This window comes from Macrobrachium rosenbergii, chromosome 10 (assembly GCF_040412425.1).
Source record: "Macrobrachium rosenbergii isolate ZJJX-2024 chromosome 10, ASM4041242v1, whole genome shotgun sequence".
Classification (NCBI taxonomy): domain Eukaryota; kingdom Metazoa; phylum Arthropoda; class Malacostraca; order Decapoda; family Palaemonidae; genus Macrobrachium; species Macrobrachium rosenbergii.
In genome coordinates, this window is record NC_089750.1 from 3,034,437 (window position 1) to 3,060,936 (window position 26,500).

Here is a 26,500-nt window from a genome sequence, read left to right on the forward strand (position 1 = left end):
AGGAGGAAAACCTCAAAGCAGTTGCACTATGAATCAATTGTTAGGAGAGGGTGGAAAGTAAGATGGAAGAAAGAGAATGTGAATGGAGGTACAGTAAAAGGAACGAAAGGGGGTTGCAGCTAGGGGCCGAAGGCACGCTGCAAAGAACTTAAGTAATGCCTACAGTGCACCACATGAGGTGCACTGACGGCGCTAACACCCTACGGGATAATGAACTGTTTAAAATATCTATTGAAATGAATCTGACCATTGGGGTGTTATTACTTTTCTTTCAATGTTTACTAACTTTCTGTAGTATTCTGGTCTTCAAAGGGATATCGTACATCTGATCTTCATTATTATTATTATTATTATTATTATTCAGATGAACCCTATTCATATGGGACGAACCCACAAGGGGCCATTGACTTGAAATCGAATCTCACTACGAATATGGGGTTCAACAGAAGTCAAGTATACCTTAGTTTAACCAGACCACTGAGCTGATTAACAGCCCTCCTAGGGCTCAACAGAAAGAAGTAACAGAAGGTAATGGGAGATACAGAGAAGAGACCTCACTTATTAAAAAATAGAAAATTAACAAATTTACAGATAAAATGTAGGTAAATTATTAAAATAAATGGAGAATCGTATTAGGGTAGCAATGCATCGCATCTTCGCTTGAACTTCTGAAGTTCCTGTTGCACGACATTCTCTGGGAGGCTGTTCCACAGTCCGACGGTGTGAGGAATAAAGGACCTCTGGAACTGAGAAGTTGGACAGCGAGGCACATTCGCTGCCTATTAATGCTGCTGTCCAGCGAATCTGGTCGCTCTCGGCAGGAAAAGGGGATCAGGAATGAATTGTGAATGTGAAAGGTCGCTGTTAAAATGCAACTTACGAAAAATTGACATATAACTGTTAATATTAGGAAACAGAAACCTACCACTGCGACAAACTTCATCTAAGAGATAAAAAGGAAGGAAAAATTACCTAAAACAGGTTGCATTGATTTTATCACTATTAAAATATATGAGGCCTTACGTAGGCTACAATACCCAACTTTCGTGCGGCATTTGCTGACACTTTCATTAGGGGACTTATTCAGCAGAGTCCCATCCACCCGAAGGGAAGGATGGGGTGGAAAATCTGTACAAGACCTGCTGATCAATAGTCTTCGTTTTACTGGAGTTCAGCCTCATACCCCACCAACTACACTATTCACTAATCCGCTCCATGTCGCGACTGAGACTAAGGCCAGCTTCATTTATGAACAATTTTGCTTTCCAGACCAACAACCATATCACTTGTATACACTAAAAATAACAGCGGTCCAAGAACACTGTCCTGTGGGACTCCAGACACAATAGGACTTGGTTAGCCAAAGATCCCGTCAACAGCAACTCGTGGCTGCCCACCTGTAAGGAAATCTTGAAGTAAACCTAAAACATATAAACCCACTCCAAGATTCTGAGTTTATAAATAAGTGCCTTGGCTTATATTGAAGTTAAAGAGCGATATGAACCTTGAGGTTTAAAAATGCCACCTGCATTACCAGCAAGGCTACAGGAACCTTGAAATTGAAAAATGACACATGGAATACCTTCTCTTCTAAAATCTTCATTTTGGTCACATTATCATACATATGGTACAGAATGATTATCGAAACTAGTTTACCAGAAAGTGAGAAATTATTTTTAGATGAGAAGCATGATTTTAAATTCAACGTGAACCTATGGAGGTCAACTATATTACATCCCTGTTGAGCTAAGGGGCTCTGCAGAAAGATAGAAAGTATTGAAAATAAAATAATAAAAAGTCAATGGTCAATTTCATTTAGCAATGTATGTTTGAAAGAAAATATCATGCTTAATTATTTAGGCACACATATATAATATATATATATATATATATATATATATATATATATATATATATATATATATATATATATATATATATATATATACACACACACACACACACACACACACATATATATATATATATATATATATATATATATATATATATATAATGATGAAAAACCCTCACCTGGAATAAAAGCCAAATGGACAATTCAAGAAATATCTGCAAGCCCTATTGTATTTTCAATGTCAAAACCAACTTGACATAGCCTAAATAGAAGTGGTTATCAAACAGAAGTGGCTATCAAATAGATAATTCTAATATGGCCGACATATTAATATGATTATTATTTTACTTCAATACCACACTTCAATGATGGAATTTTTACGATGTGCTCTTAAGTCTCCTTAATATGCTTGATACGAAAATCATACTAAAATCTATCAAAAAGTCACTGTTACCGAGATATTTAGCGACTTTTGTTTATGTTCCAACATTCATTAATATCTGACAAGTTTTAAACACGGAGATCATGAGAGTGGTTGTGATATGAAAGTAAAAATTTGGGATAATCTTACTTTAAACTATTATTTGATATTGGAGTTTCTATGCTCTGACCCTACGTCTCATTAACATGATTCAAACGAAACTCGTGATCAAATCCATCAAATTTACCGACTTTTGATTATGTTTTACCATTCGTTCCAATGGGGCTGGTACTGAACACGGCGCTCCAGGGAGTGGTGCTGGTATTAAATAAAACTTTGCAGGTAATGAAACGTACAACAGGAGCGTTTAAAGCTCACATTAAAGCGTATGAAAATGATATATTCGATTCCAAAATGTGATAATGGTTTAAAGAAAAATTTTACCAAAATTTACCCAACTGATACTTAACGGAGGAATATTACAGTTTAGCCTGAAAAGTGTAACTACCATCACAGAAAATGGGATTATATGGTATCCTATCCTATTCTCTCACACTCGTCATTGTTCCTCTAACTATATTTGTCTGTCTTTCTAAATGGCTCTCAAAGCAAATACATTCTGTATCAAATAATAAAATTATTGCTGTGCAGAGAAGATATAATGCGCATTATTCCCTCTGCAATCTGTAAAGTGAACAGAGCAATGTAACTGATTCTAAATATGAGGTGAAAGTTCTCACATGGGAATGTCAACTATAAAAAAAAAAATGAAAAAGCAAAGAACTGGTTTAAGTGTAAACATATAAAACACCAAATGAAAAATATATTTGACCTTTTATCAGAAAATATTAGCAAAATGTCAATATTGTTCCAAAACAGAACTTGCAAAGGTCGGATGTTTATACAATAAAACATGGGAGTATATTCAATCCATTTATGCTCAAAACATTAAATCAGCTGCATCATTATGGAAAATAGACTACACAATTGTGCTATTTTTCTATTTGTAATATCATATTACTGGCCTTACTTCACCAAACACGAAAAAATGATGAGTTTAAAGCTAAAAGAAATCAATCACAGTGCCAAAAATAATCGTTGTCATGATGACATCACATGATTGTCCCTTCCCTATTTCTGCGAAGCTTCCGGATGTTTTTCTGTGCAAATCTTCTTCTTTCGCAGGGAGGAAGAGGAGGAGGAGGAAGGACGATCGAAGAGCTGAGAGAAAGAAGTCACCTGAGGAAAGGTGGCCACGTCCTCGGTTGAGAGAGGTGCCGTTCCCTCACGCACTGAGAGAATGACTTTCAGTCCGGCTTCCTTAGCTGCCCACGCCTCTGCAAACAAACGGACGGTTTAATAAACAGAGCTGTAGGATGTACGGGAATGGTTCGTGTATATGAACCTTTGTACAAAGTTTGATTAAATTTGCCTTTTTCACACTTCAGTGTCTCTCAGGCATCAATGAGACCCAATATCACTCGAACAGGACCCCTACATGGTAATTTCGAGTAGAATGCACAGTGAGGGGGTCACGGCTTATTTTGGGGGATGGGAGGGGGGAACCCACCCCCCAACCTCCGGGAAAGTTCAGGGCACGGAGTCCAAGGTTAAGTTAGGTAAAGGTAAGTCTGGTTAGGTCTTATTCCCTCTGAAATGCCTACTACAGAAATACCTGCTACAGTACAGTAGCTCTGAACCCATACTCTGTATCCAGTCCAATATTTCAGTCAGTGCCTTTATGTACCTCAATCTCCCAGTGTTCAGGGCTTAAACAGGAATCACCAGCCGAAATATATGGTTTTATCCCCGTGTTAACTATGTTTATGGTACCTTGAATTCAAACAGCGCTGTTAGATTACAGAAATATGACAGCCGCGATAACAGTTATTTTCTCTCACTGACAAACAGGTGGATTTACAAACTCTCCTTATCAAAACAAGCTGATAAGAAGCTCTGTGTGTGTGTGTGTGAGAGAGAGAGACAGAGAGAGAGAGAGAGAGAGAGTTCTCCACACACACACACACACGCACAGAGAGAGAGAGAGTTCTCCACACACACATAGAGAGAGAGAGAGAGAGAGAGAGAGAGAGAGAGAGAGAGAGAGTCTCCAGACACACACACACACACACAGAGAGAGAGAGAGAGAGAGAGAGAGAGAGAGAGAGAGAGAGAGAGACATCAAAATTAGCTGTGTGATATTTTTAGTGAACAGCGAACTTTCCAAAATGCCTGAGGGGCGAAGAAGTCATCAGATGTACTGCTCTGAATGGAAACGAAGAATAAAAGTACCTCGAGTGCTTTTAAGACACCTTCGAGGCTCTTCTGATTTTGATCGTAATAAGGTGAGATATATTTTGAAGGCGCACTGATGTCGCCTTCTTCTCTCTCTCTCTCTCTCCAAAGAACCCAACAGGAACCTTTGACAGAACATACCCTCGTAATAGCGTGAATGCGATCTCTAGATTATTAAATATTTCAAATCAAACATCAGCAGGGAAGCGAGAAAGATGAAATAAACAAAATGAAGGAAGCCGAATCTCATCTCAGTTTGTCCTGTTGGGAGAAAATATTAAATTCTTTGGGGAATAATAATGAATGAATTAAGTAATTGAGATACGAGTCTAAGTGCGCGTCTTTGGGGCGATTCAATTATCCCAGAGTAAAGGTATCTAGAATCATTCTCTCCCTCTCTCTCTCTTCCAATGTGCGAGTATCTATTATTTTTCTCTCAATATGTGAAGAACTATGAGCATTTTCTCTCTCTCGCTCTCTCTCTCTCTCTCTCTCTCTCTCTCTCTCTCTCTCTCTCCTTCAATATGAGGGTAACTATTATTTTTCTCTCAATATGCGAAGAACTATGAACATATTCTCTCTCTCTCTCTTCTTCAATATGCGAATAACTATTATTTTTCTCTCAATCTATGAACATTATCTCTCTCTCTCTCTCTCTCTCTCTCTCTCTCTCTCTCTCTCTCTCTCTCCCAATATGCGAGTAACTATTATTTTTCTCTCAATATGAACATTTTTTTTTCTCTCTCTTTTCCAATATGCGGGTAACCATTATTTTTCTCTCAATATGTGAAGAACTATGAACATTTTTTTCTCTCTCTCTCTCTTTCCAATTACATCTTTCTCTCAATATGTGAAGAACTATGAACATTCTCTCTCTCTCTCTCTCTCTCTCTCTCTCATTCTGCACTTTTCCAACAGACGAGAAAGCAAAATTACTCCGCTTCAATGTTCAAACCCCTTAATTTTAATCGTTTTTCGTCGCATGAGGAAAAAACGAGATAGATTCAATTTGTAATATACTGACCTAAAAGTCTTTTCAACGTAGAAAACTTTGGTATTCCTGGTAATAGTTAATTATGCGTTCAGAATATGAAACGAAATAAAAAAATATATATATAAAACTATCGTGGAATGAAACCGGAACATCAACTGAAATTAAAATTTGTTCAAGAGACTACGAAAAACGACGGTAACAGAGATTATTGAAACTTTTTCTTTCACTAGAACCTAATTCATTTTACAGTAATGGACCTGAAATCTAAAAGAATAAGTCACCTATTCAGTACAACAAGAATAAGTCACACCTATTCAGTATGACAAGAGTAAGCCACACCTATTCAGTATGACAAGAGTAAGCCACACCTATTCAGTATGACAAGAGTAAGCCACACCTATTCAGTATGACAAGAGTAAGCCACACCTATTCAGTATGACAAGAGTAAACCCACACCTATTCAGTATGACAAGAATAAGCCACACCTATTCAGTATGACAAGAATAAGTTACACCTGTTCAGTATGACAAGAATAAGCCACACCTATTCAGTATGACAAGAATAAGCCACACCTATTCAGTATGACAAGAGTAATAAGCCACACCTATTCAGTATGACAAGAATAAGCCACACCTATTCAGTATGACAAGAATAAGCCACACCTATTCAGTATGACAAGAATAAGCCACACCTATTCAGTATGACAAGAATAAGCCACACCTATTCAGTATGACAAGAGTAAGCCACACCTATTCAGTATGACAAGAATAAGCCACACCTATTCAGTATGACAAGAATAAGCCACACCTATTCAGTATGACAAGAATAAGTCACACCTGTTCAATATAACAAGAATAAGTCACACCTATTCAATACAACAGGAATGAGTCACACCTATTCAGTATATTTTAATAAGTCAAACCTATTCAATACAAGAATAAGTCACACCTATTCAATTTAAGTGGAGACAGAGATGTGGAAGCGAATAAGACACCTGGTGTGGACCACTAGACCCGAACCTCAAATACAAAAACTCAAAATTACAGAACGAAAGCATAAGCAACTTCACAGCTGTAGTTAATGTTAACTAGAAGATGTAATGAATTTTACTGAGACGAAGTATACTTTATATTGAAACCGAAACGACTGAATAAAATCATAGTTATACAGCAGTGAAATGCATTCGACAAACATCAGCAGAAGTTATGTTCCCCAGATAAGAAGAAGAAGCGATGAGAATTTCGTGGGTCCAGAAATCTGATAACAGATAAGCGAGGGCCTGGTGGTACCTGCTATCGAGGAGGGGAGGAGGAGGAGGAGGTCGCGTCTCCAGACAATTAGTGGAAACGCTTCATAGCTTCATCGCCCGTAGGGAGCCAGTGACGTCAGTGCATCTCATGCGGTACACTGTAGGCATTACTAAGCTCTGAATGGTTGGAAGTGCCCCGGTGGTTGGCTTTAGAGCTAAATTTCTATAAATCGATTTGTATGCTTGTAAATATGCTACAGCGATTGAGAAGCCTTTGGTCTAATGTACATTTGGTCTTTATGATATCTTATCAAAGAGCGATATTTTAGATTATATATATATATATATATATATATATATATATATATATATATATATATATATATATATATAATAATTTTATATATACATATATATATATATATAAATATATGTATATATATATATAATGTTTATATATACATATATATATGTATATATATATATATATATATATATATATATATATATATATATATATATATATATATATATATATATATATAGAGAGAGAGAGAGAGAGAGAGAGAGAGAGAGAGAGAGTGGATCACTGTCAGTCTACTTCCCACTATATATGGGTCCAGTGTTTGCTGGTGGAAAAAATAATAAAATAGGGCATAGGGCTAGCAACTTCACCCTCAAAGACATGCTGAGGAACCAGAGGGCTGTAGACACGCACACGCACACACACACACACACGTCAGTCTCAAGGCTGAATAAATGAGAAAGGACAGTGCTTGGATGGGTAACCATTACTGAAAATGGCCATAAACCTTTGTGATTAGGTGGACATGGTAATGGGTCACAATTAAACATAGAAAGCAGAGTGGAAGGAAACGATCACCATCTTTCTTATAAGAGCAATATTTAGTAATTATAACTAGCTTTCTTGTAGTAGCAATGATAAGTAATTATAACTAGCTTCCTTGTAATAGCAATAATTAATTATAACTAGCTTTCTTGTAATAGCAATGATAAGTAATTATAACTAGCATTCTTGTAATAGCAAGGATTAATGATTATAACTAGCTTTCTTGTAACAGCAAGGATTAGTAATTATAACTAGCCTTCTTGTAACAGCAAGGATAAGTAATTGTAACTAGCTTTCTTGTAACAGCAAGGATAAGTAATTATAACCAGCTTTCTTGTAATAGCAAGGATTAGTAATTATAACTAGCTTTCCTGTAATAACAAGGATAAGTAATTATAACTAGCTTTCTTGTAATAGCACGGATATGTAATTATAACTAGCTTTCTTGTAACAGCACGGATATGTAATTATAACCAGCTTTCTTGTAATAGCAAGGATTAATAATTATAACTAGCTTTCTTGCAACAGCAATGATAAGTAACTATGACTAGCTTTATTGTAACATTAAGTTTAAGTAATTATCATCATCATTTCAAGAAGTTACATAACGTCCAGTAAATAACAATCATTCGTACCCACTGAACACAACAAACTGGGAAAGCAACGATGCTTATTGAGAAAACAAAAGCAGCAATTGTTAGTTATCTCTTCAAGTAGGGCTCTTCACGAGATGGCGACTGTCTCGTTAATAGAATCAATTATTGAAAGCGTTTTGTGGGAAACCGAATATGTTCTAGACGTGCGTCGTTTTCTAGGATCAGGCCTGATACTTATCAGTTCCCCCGTAAGGGGGGGTGGTTAGTGCTGTCAGTGCACCTCATGCGGTGCACAGTAGGCATTACTGAAGGTTCTTTGGAGGGTGGCTTCCTTAGGTCCCTAGCTGCGACCCCGTTCATTTCTTTTACTGTACCTCCGTTCGTAATCTCTTTCTTCCGTCTTACTTTCCACCCTCTGATAATATATATACATATATATATATATATATATATATATATATATATATATATATATATATATATATATGTGTGTGTGTGTGTGTGTGTGTGTGTGTGTGTGTGTGTGAGAGTGTGTGTGTTTGTGTGTGTGTGTTTGTGTACTGTAAGTATATATATATATATATATATATATATATATATATATATATATATATATATATATATATATATATATATATATATATATATATATATATATATATATATATATATATATATATATATTTATATAAAATATAAAAGAACTGAGTTATAAAAATGTGTTATTATTGTAATATAATTTTGACGGATGGTTGCTCTCTCTCTCTCTCTCTCTCTCTCTCTCTCTTGGAGGCCTCTTGGGTTTAAAATCAACTGACTCTGCCCTTAAAGGTTTCCAGCTGAAGATTTAGAGAAAAGATAAGGAAAAAAAAGTGACTTAGAAGTATATGGCTGTCAGCACAATAAAACCAGACTCCTTATCTAAAATTGCTGATAGCACTCGACGTCAGCAATGGTGTTAATATTAATGATACGGTATATTGCTCTGACGTCAAAAGCAGACGTTGTGCTGTAAAAACCGGGCCGGTGACGAAAATAGCAATGAGTGCAATAATAATTGTTGGGGATGCATGCAGTTAATAATAATAATAATAATAATAATAATAATAATAATAATAATAATAATAATAATAATAAAAATGAGTGCAATAATAATTGTTGGGGATGCATGCAGTTAATAATAATTATAAAAATAATAATAATAATAATAATAATAATAATAATAATAATAATAATAATAATAATAAGAAGAAGAAGAAGAAGAAGAAGAAGAAGAAGATGTTATAATAATAAAAATAAAAATAATAATAATCATAATAATCATAATAATAATAATAATAATAATAGTAATAATAATACTCTATTATTATTATTACTATTATTTTATATATTATTATTATTATTTTATATATCATTATTATTATTATTAATATTACTATTATTATTGTGGTTGAGAGAGAGAGAGAGAGAGAAAAACTGCTTCTTCCTAGATTGGCGCCTTTGGGGAAATTCTTCAGACATTACTACCATTATTATTATTATTATTATTATTATTATTATTATTATTATTATTATTATTATTATTATTTTGATAATGAAAATAACAATAGCAAATAATATTATTGATATATTCCATGTTTTCAATATTACGGTATCTCTGTAGAGACAACAAAAATTACAGTAACAATAACTCGAATAAAACAACACTGTAATGAATTCCAAGTAACAACAACAACCACAATAATAATAATAATAATAATAATAATAATAATAATAATAATAATAATAATGTTAGGTAATGTCCGAAGAATTTCCCCAAAGGCCCCAATCTGGGAAGAAGCAGTTTCTCTCTCTCTCTCTCTCTCTCTCTCTCTCTCATTATCTTATCGAGGGCAGGGCAAGTCTAGGGCTCTCTCTCGGCGACCTTGTCCGAGATAATGAGAGATCCAAGTGGACTGATAAGGAGAGAGTCAGTCCCTCTCTCTCTCTCTCTTTTCCATTCTCTCTCTTTTCCATTCTCTCTCTCTCTCTTTTCCATTCTCTCTCTTCCTTCTGTCTTCCTTTCCTCCTCTCCTTTCTCTTTCTTTCTCTCTCTCTCCCCCCGATTCCTGTCTCTCTGTCTGTCTGTCTCTCTCTCTCTCTCTCTCATTTCCATTCTCTCTCTCTCTCTCTCTCTCTCTCTCCCTTTCTGTCTGTCTGTCTGTCTCTCGAATAAAACTCTCTCATTTCCATTCTCTCTCTCTCTCTCTCTCTCTCTCTCCCCCTTTCTGTCTGTCTGTCTGTCTCTCGCTCTCTCTCTCTCATTTCCATTCTCTCTCTCTCTCTCTCTCTCTCTCTCCCCCTTTCTGTCTGTCTCTCTCTCTCTCTCTCTCTCTCTCTCTCTCTCTCTCTCTCTCTCTCTCTCTCTCCCTTTCTGTCTGTCTGTCTGTCTCTCGCTCTCTCTCTCATTTCCATTCTCTCTCTCTCTCTCTCTCTCTCTCTCTCTCTCTCTCTCTCTCTGTGTCTTACTTTCCCCCTCCTTTCTCTCTCTCTCTCTCTCTCCATTTCTGTCTGTCTGTCTCTCTCTCTTTCTTTCTCTCTCTCTCTCTTTCTCTTGGGACGAGGAGGGGACATTATCGGTGTGAGTCCTTGTGACCTAAGAATTGTGGTACTTGGCTGTTAGTCGACTGTTGAGTGGTCAGAGAGAGAGAGAGAGAGAGAGAGAGAGAGAGAGAGAGAGAGAGAGAGAGAGAGCAACCCTCCGTCAAAATTATATCATAAGCAAGATGGCCTCGACGAGGTAACACCCACCCAACAGCAAAAAATATCTTTCCTCAGAGACTTTACTTTACGTCCTTTTAACGGCAGAGGCCGACGGAACAGGCGACCGAATGCCCTCATCTCGCCCACAATGGAATCCAAGAAGCAGGAAAAAAAAAGCGGGAGTGATGACCCTTCTTTGGAAACACACAAGCAGGAACCGAATTCCAAAGAGTAAAATGAGAGAAGTGATGGCTAAACAGGTGTCACGCGGACGCACTAAATGCCAATTACCTTTCGGGAGATCCGTGAGGAAGATGACGTCCTCTGGGTCGTCGCACTTCAGCGCCTTCAGGATGTTTCTGTAGCTCTCCGCCTCCACCTTGGCGCCCACGCCCGTGTCGAAGTGATGGCTGAAGTACTGGAATGATCGGGAGACTGGTTGCTTATAATGGCGTCTTGCTACTGGGGTTGAGCCGCTGACCAATGGGATAATAATGAGTTGGAAAAGTTACAGTCCCCCTGGGCCTCTGTGGGCTCATAGGGCCGGCGCTGATCTCCTGTTTCTTAGGCCGACAGCCGGTGGGGGACAGGTCCCAGTGCAATAATAATAATAATAATAATAATAATAATAATAATAATAATAATAATAATAATAATAATAATAATAATAATAATAGGGTATAAAACTGCCAATTAATCATTTTTAATATGTATATAAATATGTATGAAATAATAATAATAATAATAATAATAATAATAATAATAATAATAATAGAGTACAAAACTGCCAATTAATCATTTTTAATATGTATGAAATAATAATAATAATAATAATAATAATAATAATAATAATAATAATAATAGAGTACAAAACTGCCAATTAATCATTTTTAATATGTATGAAATAATAATAATAATAATAATAATAATAATAATAATAATAATAGAGTACAAAACTGCCAATTAATCATTTTTAATATGTATGAAATAATAATAATAATAATAATAATAATAATAATAATAATAATAGGGTACAAAACTGCCAATTAATAATTTTTAATATGTATATAAATATGTATGAAATAATAATAATATTAATAATAATAATAATAATAATAATAATAATAATAATGAGTATAAAACTGCAAATTAATAATTTTCAATATGCACATAAATACGTATGTAAATGGAATATAATGATGACTGACAGTTGTTAACAATGACATCATATGTGGGGACACGAACCGCCGACCAGTGAAAGAATAATGAGAAGATATCAAAAACGCCAACTATAATAATTTTCATTATGCATCTAAATATGTATGCAAATGGAATATAATCTCTGAGAAAATAAAGTCATTCTAAAAAATAAAAGACTTAAATACAAGAAAAATCAGTGAAAGAAAATGATAAAAGAAATGTCTGATAAATGCTGGAACGTGAAAGTCAAATAAAAAAAAATTCCCTAAAATAACTGTTACTTTGTTGCTTAATTCATTCACTCCAAAGCTGAGAGTTTTAACAACAGCGGAAGGACAATAACGATAAATCAGGAATACACGAATAACAAAAAATAAAATCCTGAAATAAATTATGAACGGAATGGAATATTGAGTATAAGCCAAAGGTCAAGCGCTGGAACCTGAGAGGTCATTCAGCACTGAGAAGGAAACTGAGAGCAGGTAGGTTGAAAGGTGTAACAGGAGAAAAACCTCAAATCAGTTGCACAATGAAACAATTGTTAGGAGAGGGGTGGATAGGCCTAGCAAGATGGAAGAAAGATAAGCACTCTAATCCCAAAGGATATTCCTGCCTGCATATATATATATATATATATATATATATATATATATATATATATATATATATATATATATATATATATATATATATATATATATATATTTTAACCACCTCTCTCTTGTTATATATATATATATATATATATATATATATATATATATATATATATATATATATATATATATATTTAGCGACCTCTCTCTTAATCTTCTTTATTGTAGCGAATATTGAGGCGCTAGAATCACTCTGGTATTCTCTGTTAGTGATGCGTTCCTTGAGAGAGAGAGAGAGAGAGAGAGAGAGAGAGAGAGAGAGAGAGAGAGAGAGAGAGAGAGAGAGAGAGAAGGTGGGGCACACTATATTTTTTTTAATGAAACACGCCTATACCGTTTCTTTCCTTGCCTGCCCAAGGGATCGAACGTGGCCTCTTCAGATGAAAGCTGAGGGCTTTGCAAGAGAGAGAGAGAGAGAGAGAGAGAGAGAGAGAGAGAGAGAGAGAGAGAGAGAGAGAGAGAGAGAGAGAGAGAGAGAGGATTTGTAGAGGTGGTTTCCATAAATAAGATGAATATAAATTAACATCAAATGTGGTACACCCACTCATGTATAACTGCACATATGTACAAAAGTATACACACTAATGGACATTAAGAAAAACTAATATATACATCAGTGCATACAATATACTCATACGTAAAAGTATACACTTAATATATGAATATATGTATATACATAATACAAATAACAATTATGCAAACGTATATCCACAGTCATTCATTACACCCAATATACAACTATCAACACGACATACATAAATAATAAATTTATTCAATATTCACAAATTTCCTTTAATTTAAAAAAAAGTATTTAAATACACGCCCTTTTAAGTGGGCATCTTTTTCTGGGGCGAGGGACCAGGCTAATAAATTTGGGGGCCAACGTGACTGTTAAATAGGTAAGTGAGATGAGTAGGGTGTGTCCCCAATCCCCATTTCTCTCTCTCTCTCTCTCTCTCTCTCTCTCTCTCTCTCTCTCTCTCTCTCTCTCTCTCGCTCTCTCTCTCTCTCTCTCTGTCTAATATATATATATATATATATATATATATATATATATATATATATATATATATATATATATATATATATATATATATATATATGAGTTTTGTGTCCACTCTGCACGTGACTATTTTATACTCACAGATATTAAGCTACAGGTATCGTTTGATGTCGAATTTTCTCTCTCTCTCTCTCTCTCTCTCTCTCTCTCTCTCTCTCTCTCTCTGTGCTCTCATGTATATATATATATAAATATATATATATACATATATACAGAGAGAGAGAGAGAGAGAGAGAGAGAGAGAAATCTGATATCAAACGATGGTTGTAGCTTAATATTTGTGAATATCAAAAAGAAAAAGATCACATATGTAGTCTTACGGACATAAAAATTCAGTGTGTGTGTGTGTGTTTGTGTGTATATATATGTATGTTTGTGCATACACGCATGCACAAAGCCACCTCCTCCATATGCAACTTTCGAGAGGCCCATCCCACACCACGCCAGGCCAGGCCAGTCAAAGCGAGTCCACCTGTTGGAGGAAGAGGCTGGCCACGGCTGGTGTTATCACAAGAGGCTCCACAACAGCAACAGGTTGACGACATTCTTCTTCTTCTTCTTCTTCTTCTTCTTCTCCCCTTCCGTGGCGTCCCCACGCCCAGCCAGTCGGGGCTAGGGAGAGAGCGACCGTTACGAGAAAACATCACAATCATCATCATCATCACATCATCATCATCATCATCATCCTCATCATCCTCAACATCATTCAACATCAGGGTCGTTCACCTCTGCTGCGACAATGCCAATGCAGCGCCTGCGCGCGCGTAAACACACACATACATACATACATACACACATAGACTGGGGTGCACACATACTCTGGGTATCGTTAAACACAAGATTAGCAAGACTGGTTGGGTTGGATTATGCACGCATCACAACACTGGTTACTCGTTATTTCCTGCATTTTTGTATTATTTTTTATATTGCGAGTATAAAGCAATATAACTATGAGAGAGAGAGAGAGAGAGAGAGAGAGAGAGAGAGAGAGAGAGAGAGAGAGAGGATTTGTCAGAGGTAATTTTATTCGTCTGCTCTTTAGCCCGGCGCCTCTTCCACTCTTCCAGTCTCTCTCTCTCTCTCTCTCTCTCTCTCTCTCTCTCTCTCTCACCCTTTGCGGCTGCTACACTGATAAACATAAATTAAAAAGTAACGAGATATCTCATCAAACCACGAGTTTGGATAACATTAAAAATAGCGCTAGTAGTCGCTAGGGTGGTAAGACTAGTACTAGAAAATACAATCAATGATACTATAGCAAGACGCAGAAACCCTGGTAGTGACAATTACAGATATATTACTGGCATCAGTAAGTACCAGGAACGGCAGCACCTGCAATTGCGCAAGGAACAAATTAGCAATAAAAACTAGACGTAGTACTAGATTTAGAGAACGGCCCGGAGGCATAGCCCAGTAGCCAAACCGGGAGCCATTTCAGTCAGAGCTGTGGAAGGTCGGTCACCTCTGTAATAAGTCTTCTTCTCCTTCTTCTTCTTCTTCTCCTTTCTTCTTCTTCTTCTTCTTCTTCTTACCTGGGAGACGGATCTATGCATTTCCTTCGGGCGCGTTTAAAGGCTTACCTACAATTCCTTTGGATGATCGAAGGCAATTGGAATTCACGATTGACAGATTGTTTGTCTTGAGTCATTTCCTCTTCGTACTTTATCTCCCTCTTTGTTTCGTCATATATTTATGTGTGTGTGTGTACTTTATGTCCTATTGGCCTAATGCCCACCTGGGCCGACCTCTGGAAAAACTTCCGTGGGCGAGGTTTAGTGCCGAACCACGCTCCCCCAGGGCCCCCCTGTCGATAAGGTGTGACTCTTAATATAGCCTACTGCTTACGAGAGACCAGCCAGTAAGTTGGTCCCTGGCTGCCTCCCGGAGGTAGACACCTTCATAAACGAAATATGACCCTCCCAAGAATCCTCCGGTACCCCTGGGGAAGGACCTAGACCGAACTGGGAACAGTACAAGTCGATTCCAGGATTATTCCTGATAGGAATAATCCTGAAAATATGAATAGGAGAGTATTATGTATTATGTAAATCTAAGGAAATTATACACTTAAAACTTTATAAGGTCACTGTATGAGTTCCACCTTAATCTCGTTTTCTTTCATACAAATGAGCTAAATGCATTTACCCCCTTGCACTAAACAGGGTTTGACCATCTAGCACCAAAATAGCACCAAACGCTTGAAACTCGCTCACTAGATAAAAATCAAAATACCTATGGCTCTGAATATTCCATTCCTTTATCCGAAATTTTAGTACTTTTGTAGTGGTAGGAGGTTTCTGCTACCTAATATTAGCGAGTTATGACATGGACCATCGACGGATGGTCTCTTGTTTGTCAATTTTCCATAAGTTGCGTTTTAACAGAGATCTTTCAATTCACAATTCATTCCTGATCCCTTTTTCCTTCCCAGAGCGACCAGCTTCACTGAACAGCAGCACCAATAAGCAGTAAATGTGCCTCGCTGTCCAACTTCTCAGTTCCAGAGGTTCCTTATTCCTCACACCGTTCGACTGTGGAACAGCCTCCCAGAGAATGTCGCGCAATTGGAACTTCAGAAGTTCAAGCGGAGATGCAATGCATTACTGCCCTGAAACAATTCTTCTTGTATTTTAATAATTTTCTTACATTTTTATTTATTTATTGTTTTTTGATTCATCTGTTTTTTTCTAATAAGTGATCTCCCCTTTCTGTATTTCCCATTACCCTCCGTTACTTCTTTCGAATGAACACCACATTCTTTGGAAGCTTGAATTTCAAGTCAGTGGCTTCTATGGGCTTGTTTCATATGAAGAGGGTTCTTCTCCTGAATAATAATAATAATAATAATAATAATAATAATAATAATAATAATAATAATAATAATTGGAAGCTTGAATTTCAAATCAATGGCCTCTGTGGGCTTGTTTCATATGAATAGGGTTCATCTCCTGAATAATAATAATAATAATAATAATAATAATAATAATAATAATAATAATAATAATAATAATAATAATAATAATAATAATAATAATAATTGGAAGCTTGAATTTCAAATCAATGGCCTTTGTGGGCTTGTTTCATATGAATAGGTTCATCTCCTGAATAATAATAATAATAATAATAATAATAATAATAATAATAATAATAATAATAATAATAATAATAATAATAATAATAATAATAATAATAATAACTAGATTACAAATCATATATAGGGCATTCGATAGTAATCATATTATCTGTAATTTTTTATTCTTTACTTTTTAATTTTCCTTCTGTACTGGGCTCATTTCACTACAGGGACCCTTAACCTTGTAGCATTCTGCTTTTCCAAGTAAGATAACAGCTTGGCTTGTAATAATAATAATAATAATAATAATAATAATAATAATAATAATAATAATAATAATAATAATAATAATAATAATAATAATAATAATTATTCGTCTTTCTCTTATGATTCTATCTACTTGAATATTCTGCAGGTGAATTCAGGAGTAAAAAGAGACAACGCGAAAGGTACAAAAAGCAGAAAGATGATAACAAAAGAACAAAAGATGGCGTGACAGGGGAGAGATGGAGAGACAGACTGGGGTGGGGGAAGGTCTTGTAAGAATTTCTCCATTCGAAGAAATATGTCGAAAGAAAGTGGGGAAGGAATTTGTGATGCAGAGTTGCATGTTGCAGTTTGCAATTTTAGTATATATATATATATTATATATATATATATATATATATATATATATATATATATATATATATATATATATATATATATATATATATATATATATTAAATTTTACTTTTGTTAATATCCTTACTTTACTTAATCAAAATTAATTACTTTTGTTCATGCATTTACACTAGAATTTTCCTTTTAAATAAATAAATAAATAAATATATATATGTATATGTGTGTATGTGTATGTATATATATACAGTATATGAATGTGTTATTTGTGTTAATATGTTTACTTTACTTAAATTAATTACCTTGCCTTTTGCATTTCCACTTATTTATCCCTCCCAAATATGTAATTTTCAAGTACACGCATACACACACACACACACACACACACACACACACACACACATATATATATATATATATATATATATATATATATATATATATATATATATATATATATATAATATATATATATATAAAACACTCCATCACAAATTCTACTTCCACTTTCCTTCGACACATTTCTTCAAATGGAGAAATTCTTCCAGGACCTCCTTCCCCTTTTACCAGACACCTTCTTACGTCACGCCCACAACGTACACGATTTCAACGCACGCCCACGCCCACCCTGGGCCAAAAGGCACCTACTTCCCTTTGGGGTGTCACTGGGTGTTAAGGTGACATTCCTTCAGGCAGAGAATCTCTTGCAATTCAATTGGGGTCAAGTTTTCAAGATTTTTTGTGATGTGAAATGTGGGGTTAGTGCCGTCAATGCACCTCACGGGGAGCACTGTAGGCATTACTGAAGGTTCTTTTGCGGCGTCCCTTCGGCCCCTAGCTGCATCCCCTTTCATTTCTTTACTGTACCTCCGTTCATATTATCCTTTTTCCATCTTGCTATCCACCCTCTTCAAACAATTATTTCATAGTGCAATTGAGAGGTTTTCCTCCCATTACACCTTTCAACCTACCTACTCTCAATTTCCTTTCCAGCGCTGAATGACCTCAAATGTCCCAGTGCTTGGCCTTTAGCCTAAACTCTACATTCCATTTCATCCTAAAAATATCAGTGTAGTCTACAAGAGTAACATGTAGAATTAATATTTTTAATGTATGAAGTATGTTATTAGTAATAATATTAATGTTAGCTACAACTGTTATATGTAGAATTTACATGAAGTAGGTCGTTTCAATAATAATTTTTATTAAAAAGTATAATTCATAATAATTTTTCTCTATTTTCCTTTATTATAAATTAAAATTTGCTCATGTAGGCATAATTTTTTTATGAAAAATGTTTACGAGAGAGTCTGCTTCCTAGACAATAATAATAATAATAATAATAATAATAATAATAATAATAATAATAATAATAATAATAATAATAATAATGATAATAATATGTAAATGAAAGAGCTTATAAATAAATAACAATTAAATAAATATATTAATAAATAAACATGCAATTAGTTATATAAATATGGAAAATAAAAGAACTCATAAACACACAAATAAACAAATAAATATATGAATAAACAAATAAATACATAAATGAAAATAAAATAAAAGCACTCATAAACACAAATAAACAAATAAATATATATATAAACAAATAAATACATAAATGAAAATAAAATAAAAGCACTCATAAACACACAAATAAACAAATGAATATAAAAATATACAAATAAATAAATACATAAATGAAAACAAATAAAAGCACTCATAAACACACAGATAAACAAGTGAATATAAAAATATAAAAAAAAATAAATACATAAATGAAAGCACTCATCAACACACAGGTAAACAAATAAATATAAAAACATACAAACAAATAAAAAATGAAAGCATCCAAAAATAAACAAACAAATATAAAAACATACAAATAAATAAATACACAAATGAAAGCACCCATAAACACACAAATAAACAAACGAACATAAAAACATACAAATAAATAAATACACAAATAAAAGCACTCATAAACACACAGATAAACAAATAAATATCAAAACATACAAATAAACAATTGCACAAATGAAAAACCAACTCACATGGAGGAGATCTCCAACGCAGGAGTGGCCGAAGAGCAACTTCTGGGCCTCGACACTCCCGGAGGAGTAGATGACGATGTCCTTGCCCTCATCCTTCCACTCCCGCAGGGCATCGAGCACGTCCTCGTACACGCTGCAGTAAACAAACAAACAAACAAACAAGTAAGCAAAAAAGGAAAATTGATCAGTGTCAAAGTGAAATATAGAAGGATTTACTATTATTATTATTATTATTATTATTATTATTATTATTATTATTATTATTATTATTATTGTTTTCATTATTTTTATTATTATTGTTATTAATGTTGTTATTATTTTTATCATTATTATTATTATTATTATTATTATTATTATTATTATTGGTGAATAAATCCACATTGGTGTTAGTGTAAATATATATAAGAAATATATTATTATTATTATTATTATTATTATTATTATTATTATTATTATTATTATTATTATTATTATTATTATTATTATTGGTGAAGAAATCCACATTGGTGTTAGTGTAAATATATATATAAATATATATTATTATTATTATTATTATTATTATTATTATTATTATTATTATTAAAGAAATATTATTATTATATAAGAAATATATATACAACCGGTTGTATATATATAAAATATATATATATATATAATAATATATATGTATATATATATATATATATATATATATATATATATATATATATATATATTACTAATATATATTTTCACACCATTTTTTATGGATTATTATTATTATTACTATTATTATTATTATATTATTATTATTATTATATTATTATTATTATTACTATTATTATTATTATTATTATTATTATTATTATTATTTATCGGGGACGGCTCCAGAAAAAAAATAGATAAGAGTTACCGCCATATTCATGCTTTATATGCTGAGTTATTGATGGGCTCTAATGCGGGGTACTTCCTGATCAGACACTTCATACACTTTCACCAAAGGCTCACAAACAGCACATCAAAGCCCCCATACACAACATACAAATCCTAAGATAGAGTTTTTCCTAAAAATAAAATGTTACTGGTCTGTTTCTCAGCTTATACAGTATTGTGGGATGAGGTTCAAACACCATGAAACCCCAATCTTAGCTGCAACCCACCTCAGTCGACTACCTATCAGGTACATAATTCTCTCTCTCTCTCTCTCTCTCTCTCTCTCTCTCTCTCTCTCTCTCTCTATTTCCCTTTACCTTCTGTTATTTATTTCGAATGAACACCTTAATATTCTTTGGAATAACTGAATCAAGAAAATATGGAACGTGATGAATATATAAATAAAGACAAAATCCACGAAGGAAAGAGAAACAATGGAGTGCTGCAAGGCCTTTCGACTTATAGTCCTTTACTTAGCAGACTGAAGAAATATATATATATATATATATATATATATATATATATATATATATATATATATATATATATATATAATGTGTGTGTATATATACATACATATACATATACATATACGCTGCATGTACGTACATAAGTAAGTGCGTGCGTTTACCCACTTAGCACATGCACAAAAATACAATCGAATACAAGCAAGATTTAAAGTAATCCTTTCAGTATAAAAAAAGAGGGAAAAATACTTCCTGATTTCTAAACGGATCTGACTTTTGGCAATTAGAGAGCGCGTGATCTCATCCACGGGGAGGAAAATCACTTACTTATCAGTGAAAGTGGTCCCGTCTGCCTCCCTCCCTCCCTCCTGGAAGCTCCTCCCTCCCGCTGCGGCTGGAAGCTGGAGAGAGCCTCGGAAGGAATATTTTAGCCTGCTCGCTCGAGCGAGAGAGAGAGAGAGAGAGAGAGAGAGAGAGAGAGAGAGAGAGAGAGAGAGAGAGAGGGAATATTTTTAGATTGGGAAAGTGGAATATGCTTAGAGAGAGAGAGAGAGAGAGAGAGGAAGGGAATACTCTTACATTGGAAAAGAGGAATATGCTGAGAGCGAGAGAGAGAAAAGAATAAAGAATAAGAGGAAAGGATTATTCTTAGAGAGAAAGCTTGGGATAGAGGAATATGCCTGAGAGAGAGAGAGAATAGAGAGAGAGAAAAGAGAGAGAGAGAGAGAGAGAGAGAGAGAGAGAGAGAGAGAGAGAGAGGAAGTTTCTAGAGACAGACAGGGAGATAGTAGGAACATTCTGACACACACACAGAGAGAGAGAGAGAGAGAGAGAGAGAGAGAGAGAGAGAGAGAGAGGGAGGAATTTTCCTAGAGAGAGACAGGGAATAGGAGCGTTCTGACAAAGAGAGAGAGAGAGAGAGAGAGAGAGAGAGAGAGAAAGGAATATTCTTAGAGAGCAATAGAGGAATGGGACAGGAATATGATTAGAGAGAGAGAGAGAGAGATATCTAGAGAGAGAGACAGAAATGTGTGTGTGTGTGTGTGTGTGTCTGTGTGTGAAAGAGAGAGAGAGAGAGAGAGAGAGAGAGAGAGAGAGAGAGAGAGAGAGAGAGAGAATTCTCATTAGGGATTATATAACTTTTTTGCCGATTATATTTTCAGATTCAAACGGAATGGAAAGAAGGTCCAAATTATCATCAACTTACCAACAGAAATAAATCCGAACGGCCTATAAATTTTATTTAGTAATAACCCTCTCTCTCTCTCTCTCTCTCTTTTCGTGTCAACCTCAAAACAAACTCACACTCAGGGCTGTCCTTTGGACTTATCTTATCCCTATAACCTTATAGGCCGGGCGAGGCCTACGGCCAGGATTTGGGCCTACCAGGCATCCTACTATAGGCCTACAGATGATCCTGGGCCCATTTCTCAGTGATCTTAAGCCACGCCAATGTCTCTCTCTCTCTCTCTAAGAATTTCTCTTCTCTTTCTCTCTCTCTCTCTCTCTCTCTCTCTCTCAAAGAATGTTCCTCCTTCCCTAGTTTCTAAGAATATACTGTCTCTAAGAAGATCTCTCTCCTCTCTCTCTCTCTCTCTCTCTCTCTCTCTCTCTCCCAGAATGTTCCTCCTTCCTCCTCTGTCCCTAAGAAAATTCCTCTCTCTCTCTCTCTCTCTCTCTCTCTCTCTCTCAGAATGTCTCTCTTCTCCTCTGTCCCTAAGAAATCTCTCTCTCTCTCTCTCTCTCTCTCTCAAACTCCTCACACACACACACGAAACAAGCAAATTATCGTACACACCGTGAAGCTAATTGACAATTCCATTTTTCTCTGTAATATTTCTCCGAATCTGCGCCACCGATCCCGTGACAATAATTGTACATAAACGAACACTGCTTTCCAGTGATGTTAAGTAGATAAGTAGATATGTGAAGATACGTCAAGTAGATACGTCAATTCGAAGAACGCAGCCGATTGTTTGCGGCTGGGTCGGCGGCTACGGAATATTTAATCAGTGAGTTATCGTAGTTATCGTACAGAGATATCCAAAAGTTATCGGTCACGATTCCTTGAACAAGGAAGGTCTGGCTTGTTTGAAAAGGCCTGATCAGCTGTGGTGCATGTGATAATAATAATAATAATAATAATAATAATAATAATAATAATAATAATAATAATAATAATAATAACAATAAATAATAAAAATAGTAATAATAATATATTTTTATAATTCAGTTATATATATATATATATATATATATATATATATATATATATATATATATTTCCTGTATATATATAAGAGAGAAAGAACATGTGTGTGTGTGTGTGTGTGTGTGAGAGAGAGAGAGAGAGAGAGAGAGAGAGAGAGAGAGAGAGAGAGAGAGAGAGAGAGAGAATATTAAGAAAACTGAGAAAATATTTAGCACACACAAAGAATATGTGTGTGTGAGAGAGAGAGAGAGAGAGAGAGAGAGAGAGAGAGAGAGAGAGAGAGAGAGAGAGAGAGAGAGAGAGAGAATTTCATTCCTGCTTGTTAAGAAAACTGAGAAAAATATTTAGCACTAAGAGAGAAAGAATATGTGAGAGAGAGAGAGAGAGAGAGAGAGAGAGAGAGAGAGAGAGAGAGAGAGAGAGAGAGAGAGAGAGAGAGAATAAAAAATTTCAGCACTAAGAGAGAAAGAATATTACTGTTTGTTAAGAAAACTAAGAAAAATACTTCACATTAAGAAAGAGAGAGAATTTGCTTAATACTTTTTAAGAAAATAGAGAGAGAGAGAGAGAGAGAGAGAGAGAGAAAACTGAGAAAAACACTTCACACTAAGAGAGAGAGAGAGAGAGAGAGAGAGAGAGAGAGAATTTCATTACTGCCTTTTAAGAAAACTGAGAAAAACACTTTATTGCACAAGAAGAGATTAAGAACTGAGAGAGAGAGAGAGAGAGAGAGAGAGAGAGAGAGAGAGAGAGAGAGAGAGAGAGAGAGAGAGAATCTGGTTATTGCTTGTTAAGAAAGCAAAGAAGAAATGACCTCAGATTAAGCAACTGTGTGAGAGAGAGAGAGAGAGAGAGAGAGAGAGAGAGAGAGAGAGAGAGAGAGAGAGAGAGAACTCGATTATGACAGACCGTTAAGAAGAAACCAGACGAGCATTATAATGAAAGCGAAGGAAAGGCTTTCGGTCGCTGCAAATAAAAAAAAAAAGAAATAAAAAAAAATAATTCGAAACCCACATCCGGTAAATGTGGTTTAATAAGCACTCTGCCAAGATGCTTAAGTGAACCTGCGCTCATTTGTTTTCTATCCGCGTGTGTTATCATGAATCATCCCCAACATCGCTTCCTCAACATCACTTCCTCAACATCGCTTATAGAGATGTTATTCACTTCTTCGTCACGTAATGGCGATCGATTACTTCAGTTTTCAATTCAACATCTTATTATGAATCGTCTTCAGCTTCGCTTATAGATGTTATTCACTTCAACATCACGTAATAGTGTTCATCGATTAATTCAGTCGTCTGCTCAACATCACTTATAAAGTTACTCATCCAGCTTTCTGTTCAACATCATTTATGAAGTTACTCATCCAGCTTTCTGTTCAACATCATTTATGAAGTTACTCATCCAGCTTTCTGTTCAACATCACTTATAAAGTTACTCAACTACTAAACATCACTTACAAAGTTACTCCAAGTCACTAAACATCACTTACAGTCACTAAACATCACTTATAAAGTTAATCCAAGTCACTGAACATCACCTACAGTCACTAAACATCACTTACAAAGTTACTCCAAGTCACTAAACATCACTTATAAAGTTAATCGAAGTCACTAAACATCACTACAGTCACTAAACATCACTTACAAAGTTACTCCAAGTCATTAAATATCACTTATAGTCACTTACATCACTTATAAAGTGAATAAGTCACTAAACATCACTTATAAAGTTAATGCAAGTCACTGAACATCACTTACAGTCACTAAACATCACTTATAAAGTTAATCCAAGTCACTAAACATCACTTACAGTCACTAAACATCACTTATAAAGTTAACCCAAGTCACTAAACATCACTTACAGTCACTAAACATCACTTATAAAGTTAATCCAAGTCACTAAACATCACTTACAGTCACTAAACATCACTTATAAAGTTACTCAGAGTTACTCAACATCACTTACAAAGTTAATCCAAGTCACTAAACATCACTTACAGCTACTAAACATCACTTATAAACGTACTCCAAATTACAAACATCACTTAAACTTACTCAAAGTTACTCAACATCACTTGAAAAGTTACTTACTGTATCACCTTTTTCTTCAACATCACCTGACACAGCACAGTTTTACACTTCAACGTCACTTCATAACCTTTTCATAACATAATTTTTCCTTTTAACATCACTTTTTCTTAGGCGCAATCGAGTTTTCTGTACACCCGCTACAACGTATAATCAAGGCCACCGAAAATAGATCTATCTTTCTGTGGTCTCGGTATAATGCTATAAGCTCCGCGGCCCATGAAACTCTCAGCCTGCCGTGGCGGCCTGTGTTGTTGCGTTGCCAGAAGCACTATTATAGCTAACTTTAACCTTAAATAAAATAAAAACTACCGAGGCTAGAGGGCTACAATTTGGTATGTTTGATGATTGGTCGGTGGATGATCAGCATACCAATTTGCAGCCCTCTAGCCTCAGTAGTTTTTAAGATCTGAGGGCGGACAGACAAAGCCGGCACAAAAGTTTTCTTTTGCAGAAAACTAAAAAGGTTCTCGGAATATTTTTCTTCCATTAATAACATCACTGTAAGTATTATTTCACCTCAACATCACTTAAACACATCACGTTTTCCCGGCAACATCTTATGAGATCTCTCCTTTAACATTGTTTTTACCAGAAGCATCGTACATCACCAATGTCTACAAAATGTAGTATTCTACAAAGCGAGTATCCTACGAAATGCTGTACCCAACAAAATGCAGCATCCTAGTAAATGCAGTATCCTACAGAATGCAGTATCCCTCAGAATGCAGTATCCTTCAGAATGAGTATCCTTCCGAATGCAGTATTCTACAGAATGCAGTATCCTACAGAATGCGGTATCCTACAGAATGAGTATCCTTCCGAATGCAGTATTCTACAGAATGCAGTATCCTTCCGAATGCAGTATCCTACAGAATGCAGTATCCTTCAGAATGAGTATCCTTCAGAATGTAGTATCCTTCAGAATGAGTATCCTTCAGAATGTAGTTAAGTTAAGTATATCTTAGTTTAACCAGACCACTGAGCTGATTAACAGCTCTCCTAATGGCCCGAAGGATTAGATTTACTTTTACGTGGCTAAGAACCAATTGGTTACCTAGCAACGGGACCTAATGCGAGAAATAATTTCTATCACCAGAAACAAATTCCTCTTGTTCTTCACTGGCCTTCAACTCGCAACCA

General features: G+C 35.0%; 1 protein-coding gene across 1 annotated transcript in view; it reads right to left on the minus strand.

Annotated features, from left to right (window-relative positions):
• Nucleotides 1-3,196: 3,196 nt before the first annotated feature.
• Enoph (Enolase-phosphatase) overlaps nt 3,197-26,500 on the minus strand; it is a 114,054-nt gene continuing 90,750 nt past the window's right edge. The window contains exons 5-7 of the mRNA XM_067110966.1: nt 19,674-19,806; nt 11,294-11,420; nt 3,197-3,613 (exon numbers count right to left, since the gene is read on the minus strand). Of these exons, the coding sequence (XP_066967067.1) occupies nt 3,408-3,613; nt 11,294-11,420; nt 19,674-19,806 (466 nt within the window). The 3' untranslated portion in view covers nt 3,197-3,407. The remainder of the gene's footprint in view (nt 3,614-11,293; nt 11,421-19,673; nt 19,807-26,500) is intronic.